General features: G+C 24.8%; 1 protein-coding gene across 3 annotated transcripts; it reads right to left on the bottom strand.

The window, feature by feature from the left end:
- Nucleotides 1-109: 109 nt before the first annotated feature.
- LOC117170957 (high mobility group protein 20A-like) lies at nucleotides 110-5023 on the bottom strand. Of its 3 annotated transcripts, none has more exons than XM_033358002.1 (3): nucleotides 4878-5023; nucleotides 4160-4468; nucleotides 110-290 (listed from the first exon to the last, which is right to left on the bottom strand). In XM_033358002.1, the coding sequence occupies exons 1-3, from the start codon at nucleotides 4916-4918 to the stop codon at nucleotides 245-247; spliced, it is 396 nt and encodes a 131-aa protein (XP_033213893.1). In that variant the 5' UTR covers nucleotides 4919-5023; the 3' UTR covers nucleotides 110-244. The 3 variants fall into 3 exon arrangements, with proteins under 3 accessions (XP_033213893.1, XP_033213899.1, XP_033213904.1); XM_033358008.1 differs by having other exon boundaries at nucleotides 183-290; nucleotides 4160-4444; XM_033358013.1 differs by having other exon boundaries at nucleotides 183-290; nucleotides 4160-4439; nucleotides 4878-5014.
- Nucleotides 5024-7567: the final 2544 nt, after the last annotated feature.

Consider the following 7567-nt stretch of genomic DNA (forward strand, 5'->3'; position numbering starts at 1 on the left):
ATAAATCAATATATTCTATATATATAAATTTATAGTACATTCGGTCGAGTTAATTTTTGGAGAGACGGGACGGACGCGATGACGACTCGCTCGTCGTTTTTTAGCATAATATCTAAATTGTAAGTAAGTTCTTTAAGATATAGTGTAAAAATACATCAATATTTATTGTACATAGACAAAAAAACTACTAACAAATAAAAAGGAAATCATAAATATCACCGGATTGGCTTCTCATTTCTTCTTCTCAATTGACGCTTCGTCTGTAGACGGATTTGCTCTTTGATTTTATCCTGTCGACAAAAAAAAAAAATGGAAAATTTTACTTTTTTTGTTGGAATACAACAGTAACAAAAGTGGGAGACGATTTTTTTTTTTGGAAAATAGTTTAATTTAAACTCGAAAAGAGGCATTTTTAATCAGTGGTGGTTGCAGTTTCTATCAAGGACTTCTCTATCAAAAAAATTAATAGTTCAATTTTTAACTAAAAATACTTATTTTTGAACATAAATTTTCTATCGGAAAGATGAATCTTCAACTATTAAAATTAATTTTCAGCAGAGCTGTTAAACTTTTAGCCGAAAATAGAACAGTTAAATTTCATTATATAAGTTAATAATATAATAAATAATACATCAAAGTTAAATTCTATTATTGAATAGGAAATTTTTTCCAAAAAAGGTCAATTTTCAAGAAAATTTATGAATTTTTAATACAATGAAAATTAATTTTTCACTAAAAAGACAAATTTCCAAGAAAATAAATTAATTTTCAACTATAAAATGTATATTTTCCACCAATTTCCAACCCAAAATATTAAATTTCTATCAAAAATTACAAATTTCCAAAGAAATACATAAATTTTCGTCTGGAAAAAAGATTAATTTACAAGAACAACAAAAAAAACTAATTACAACAAAATAGTTACCCTTTCAACATAAAAAAAACTAATTCTAAGCAAAAAAGATATGTGCACAAAAATATATAAGTATTTAAAGATATTTAAAAAGACATTTACACAAAAAAAAAACAAATTTTCAACTTAATATGAGAGTTAAAATATGTATAAAAAACAGATAAATTTTCAACCACAAAAATTAAATTTATATAAAGAAGTTAATTTTCGACTAGTAATTGAATTGTTAGTTAAAGAAATGAATTTTTAACTCAAAAGTTTAATCATCCATGAAAAAATCAATTTTCAAACAAATACACAGTTGAATTTGGAGCCTAAAAGATTAATTTTCTACCAAAAAAGGGCAAATTTTTGACAAAAAATTAATCGTTAAATTGTCAGTTAATTTAATTTAAAAAAAGGATCCCGAACAAAATAGTTATATTTCAACCGAAGATATGAATCTTCAACTAATAAAATAAATTTTTAACAAAGTAGTTCGACTTTTAAGCAAGTAGTTTAATTTTTAAAGAAAAAGATCAATTTTTAACAAAATATACGAATTTTCAACTGAATAATAAAGATTTTATTTAATAATTTTATATATTTAAATATTAAAATGAAGCAATTAAAATGTTTTTAAACGAATTCTCAACAAAATAGTTAGATTTTTAACCGAGGACATGAATCTTCAACTAATAAAATAATTTTAAAATAAATTAGTTCAATTTTTAACCAAGTAATTCAATTTCCAACCAAAAAAGATTGTTTTAAACACATACAATAATTATTAACAAAAAATGGAATAGTTCAATTTTCAGTTGAAAAAATTAATTAATTCACAAACAAAATAGCGAATTTTTAATACAATAGTGAATTTGTCAAACAAGGGTATAAATCTTCAATTAATAAAATAAATTATTAATAAAGAAGTTCAATTTTTAACAAAAAATAGTAATTATAAACAATATACATAAACTTTTAACCACATAGTTGAATTTTCAATTCAAAAGATAATTTTTGTTATTAAAAAAGAAATTCAACAAAAGATATGAATTTTTAACTAAAATGATGAATATGAAACTAAAAAATTGCGTCTTAACCAAATATTTGAATTTTCAACTCAAAAGATTAATTTTCTATCAAAAAGGAAAATTTCCAAAAAAATACAGGAATTTTGAAACAATTTTCAATTAAAAATTTATTTTTAACAACAAGAAAAAAATTTTTCTATAACATTTTATATTTTCAGTTTAAAAAATAATTCTGAACAAAAAACACTTAAAAAAATATTTCAGCCAGAATATTAACTTTTCAATTAATGTTATGAATTTTTAACTAAAATAATAAATATTCTAACAAAAAATGAAGTTTTATCCAAACAGTTGAATTTCCAACACAAAAGACAAATTTTTAACAAAATATATGAATTTGCAACCTAAAAAAAGAAATTCAAAGGAAAAATTTCCAACAAAATACATGAATTTTTAACTAAAAAAGATAAATTTTCTACAAATTTACATTTAAAAATTTACTTTCAACAACAAAAACAAACTTTCAGCCAAAACTGGAATAGTTAAATTTTCAATTAATAAAATAAAGTTTCAACAACAAAAAAGCGAATTTTCGATAAAATAGTTAAATCTTCAACTTGTTAACAAAGTAGTTCAACTTTCAATTTTTCTTTGAAATAAAAATACGTTTTAAACCAAGTAGTTAAATTTTCTATAAAAAAAAACAAATTTAAAGAAAATAAATTAATTTTTCACCAAAGAAGATTTCTTGTCAGTTGGACAAAATTTCAACCAGAAATAAGAATTTTTAACTGAAATGATGAATCTTCTACTACAAAATTAAGTCTTAAATAATTGAATTTTTAAACAAAAATTGGTTATTTAAGTTTTCAGTATGAAAAATTAATTTAAAAGAGAATGATTTTTAACATTTTCAAACAAATAGTTAAATCTTCATCTACATTTATTTAAAAAAAATTTTTTTATTTTTAATTAATTTTATATTAAAAAATTTTTGTTTAATTTTTTTTAAACATTCATTTTTAGAATATTTAAAAAAAGAACTTTGAACATAAAAAATAACTTTCAACAAAATAGTTGAAATTTTAACCAAAGAGTTTCAACTAATTGCCTGGAAGTTGAGATAATTTATTCAAAATTTAAATTTTATAGTTGAATGTTCATCTCTTTCATCGAAAATTTAACGATTTTGTTGAAAATTCTTTTCTTTTGTTGAAAATTAATTTCTTAATTAGAAATGTAAATATTTAACTTTTTGAAAATGTATGTTTTTAATTCAAAATTAATTTATTTGTTACAAAATTATCTTTTTTAGATTAAGCTTAAACTCTCAGTTTGCAAATTCATGTATTTTCTCGAAACCTATTTCTTTTTAGGAAATTAATCTTCTTGTTTCAAAAATCATCATTTTTATTTGCAAATGTAACAATGTGGTTGAAAGTTATAATCCTTTGTTAAAAATCTATTTTTTTCTTGATGCAACAAAATGGTTAAATTTTTAACTAAAATGATGAATCACCAACCAAACAAATGTATTTTTAAGAAAAAAGTTCAACTTTCAACCAAGTCGTAAAAATTTGCAACTAAAAAAGAAAAATTTTAAGCAATTAGCTTAATTGTCACTAAAATCATAAGGCTTCCAAAATTGAGTGGTTAAATTTTTAGTTAAAAATCAATTTGAAAAACAAATACTTTTCAACTAATTAGTTAGATTTCCAACCAAAGAGATAAATCTTCAACTAATATAATAAATTTTCTACAAAACATTTAAACCTAAAATGGAATAATGACAGGTTCGGTTCGTAAAATTAATTTTTTACTCGAAAGAACGAATTTTTAACAAAATAATAAAATTTTCAAACAAATAACTAAACTTTTAACTAAAAAAGATGAATTTGCAGACTAAAATTTTTCTAAATGTGTTCGTATGAATTTTAGAATATTTTGAATTCCATGATGGTAAAAATTTCAAATTTCGAACTTTCGAGAAGTAGCCGGGACAATCCAAATATTTCGAATATGAAAAAAAGTTGGAAAAGCTACTTTTATAGTTACTGTTACTGAAGAAATGTAATATGGTGTTTATGCGCATGTGCATATTGGTTGTGCGCAAATACGAACTTTCGATTGCGCATAGATGCTAGACGCTTGCGCATAGATGCTAGTCTATTGCGCCTGCGTATAGACGCTGAGCGCATGCGCAGTGCATGATTTATGATTCCTTTTTTCTCACTTGATGTTATTTTGACGTTTTCGTTTAATCTCGTCACGTCTTCTTTTCTCGGCATTTGCCATGTCGACATATTTTTGTCGCTGCTCATCGTTCATCTGCGACCATCGTTTGCCAGCAATTCTGGCGACCTTTGTCACTGGAATATGCTGCTTTTTGCTTCTCAGTCGTAGGAAAAAAACAATAAAGGGGTTTGTAGTACCTCGGGATTTGTTAGACTGCTTTATCTGGGAACGAGATTTTGTTTCGGGATTTTCGTTTTGTTGCTTCTCGGTATGCCCACCTGTGCTGCGCAGAAAGTAAAACTGCAGACTATTTGATTGAATTAAAAAAGCTTTATTCTAATTAATTTTTGGAAGATTTTATTACAAATAATTTTTTAAGAACAAGAAAAAATGTTTCTCGTTATGGATTTGAACCAGCAACGTTGGTTCTATGAGTGTAGCGTTTAAACGATAGCTTAATGCTCCCCTTATGGATAGTAGCGTTTTCGGTTCAAATCCAGACCAAAACAGATTTTTTCTTGTTCTTCAAAAAAATGTCCAAAATAATAGTTTGAAAATCAAAATTTGTAATAATTGAAGAAGCTTTGCAATTTTATCAATAACATTCAATCAATATAAATATGCGCGGAACATTTCTTTTCATAATTAATAATTTATTTTATTTATTTTATTAAGAGGGTAAAAAATATAAATTTTGACTTTTTACGATGTCTTACCTCTCATGAGATTTAATCGGAGATGAAGTTTTATTACCCATTTTTGAATTTACCCAGCTTAACTTGAAGTTTATTTATATATTTAACATATAACTTAATAATTTGTCCTTAGTTCGAAAAAGTCAAGTCACACTGACTGACATTTTTTCAAGAAAAATCGTTTTTCTTTTGTTTAAGAGGCTACATTTATCAAGCTTAATGCAGGGGTGCTTCGTAAAATAATTTTTAGATTCAAAACTTAAATAACTAGCAATTTAATAAAATAAAATGACAAAAAAGGATTTATTTTTTAATTTATTTGTTACTAAAGTTATACAAATATAAGTTTCCTATGATTTTTGAGAAAATTAAAAAAAAATTGGAAGGATTCTGGTAGTTAAAATAATGAATTTTGAAGCAATAAAAAAAAACGAATTTTCAACAAAATAGGTAAGTTTTCAACAACAACAAAAAAGTATTTTTTTTTAAATCTTTTTCAATTTTCTCTTATAATTCATTTAAAACCTTAAAAAATTATCAGAACGCTTCTAAATTTTGTTTCGAAATCTTCTGGAATCCACATTTAGCTTAAAATTGTTTGAAATGTTTTCAAAATTTAAGTTATTAAATAAAACGAATTTTCAATAAAATAGTTAAATCTTCAAACAAAAAAGACCATTTTTCAACCAGATGGAGTTTAAAAAAAAAAGATAACATTTTTACGATAAAAGACGAATTTGCGACAAAGCAGATTACTTTTTTAACCCGAACAACATCTTCAAACAAAAAAGATAATTTTTCAACCAAAAAAAGATTAAATTTTGAGTAAAAAAGCCGAATTTTCTACAAAATAGATTCATTTTTCAACCCGAAAAAGCCGCTACTTTATCTAGCATCTCTATAGGAAAAGATTGTTATAAACAATAATAATTTATTTAAACAATTTTTTTTGTTAAATTTTATTCATTTTTACGTCGTTCAAATAAAAAATGGAAAAATTTTGAATATTTAATAAAAAACCGCAAATTTCTAGTACTATTAAAAAATAGTGTTGTTTGAAATCATAATAAATAGTTTAAATAATTATTTTTGTTAAATTGAATTAATTATTATTTCACGCTTAGTGAAAAGTTTATAAAAGTGAAGAATTTCAGAAAAAAACCGCAACTATCTAATATGACTATTAGAGAAGATGGTTCTAAACAATAATAATTTGTTTAAAAAAGTATTTTTGTTAAATTTCATAAATAGTTATCTTACTCTAAACAAAAAGTGGCAGAAAGGTTGTAAATTTCAGAAAAAAAAAACTACAACTATCTTGCATTACTATAGGAGAACATAGTTAAAAATAAAAATACATTGTTTAAACAATTAGGTTTTCTGAATTACTATAATTGTTACCTCGCTCTGCGTGAGAGTGGACAAAAACTTGAGTGTTTAAAAAAAACCGCTATTTTCTAGCCTTGCACAAAAATAATATTATTAAACGTAGTAATAAATTGTTTAAACAATACAATACCGAAATTTTTCACTTATGGGTTTTTCTGAGACCCTATAAGACAGATTTTGAAAAAGTAATTATTTATTTGTATTCTATAGATAAATAAAGAATATGATCATATAGATATGAGGGGATTTAAAAAGTTAAACGTGACTTTAGATTGACGTTGATAGATGTATGCTACAATATGTGATAAGAAAGAGGAGATTAACATAGAAGAGATAGAGAAGAGGGGATTAAAAAATATTGAGAAGAGGAGATTAAAAAAGATAGACAGAAATTTAGATTGACAGAGAGATAGAGAAAGATAGACTTTTATAAATGTGAGATAGAAAAAGAGATATTTAAGAGGTTCGATATTGAAAAAGATAGTCGGGAATTTAAATTGACAAAGAGATAGAAGAAGATAGACGTTGATAGATGTAGGATAGAATGAAACAAAGAAGAGGAGGTTGAAAAATATAGTCGGGAATTTAGACCAACAGAAAGATAGTAAAAGGTGGACGTATGATAGAATGTGACGATAAGGATGAGGCCATTCAGAAAGATAGACGGGCATTCAGATTGACAGAAAGGCTGAAAAAGGTACACATTATTGATGAGCGTATGATAAGATTAAGAAAAAGAGCTTAAAAAGATACATGGGAATTTAGATTGACAGACAAATATCTAGTAATGAATGAGATAAAGAAGAGGAGGTTGAAAAAGATAGGGGATAATTTACGTTGACAGAAATCAAAACAGAAAAAGAAAAAAAGTGGGATAGAAGCAGATAAAGAATAGGAAATTGAAAAAGATAGTCGGGAATTCAGATTGACAGAAGAATAGAAGTTGATAGACGTAGGATAGCATCAGATAAAGAAAAGGAGATTGAAAAAGATAGTCGGGAATTTAGATCAACAGAAAGATCGAAAAAGATAGATTTAGAATAGAATGAGATGAAGGAAAGGAGATTAAAAAGGATAGTCGGGAAATTAGATCGACAAAAAGGTAGAAAAAGATAGATGTAGGATAGAATGAGATGATAAATGAGAGGAGATTGAAAAAGATAGTCGGGAATTCAGATTGACAAAGAGATAGAAGAAGATAGACGTTGATAAGCTTAGGATCCGATGAGATAAACAAGGAGAGATTGAGAAAGATATACTGGAATTTAGATTAATATAAAGATAGAAAAAGGTAGACCTTATTGATAAGCGTAGGATAGGGT

The sequence above is a fragment of the Belonocnema kinseyi genome, chromosome 1, assembly GCF_010883055.1.
Source record: "Belonocnema kinseyi isolate 2016_QV_RU_SX_M_011 chromosome 1, B_treatae_v1, whole genome shotgun sequence".
NCBI lineage: Eukaryota > Metazoa > Arthropoda > Insecta > Hymenoptera > Cynipidae > Belonocnema > Belonocnema kinseyi.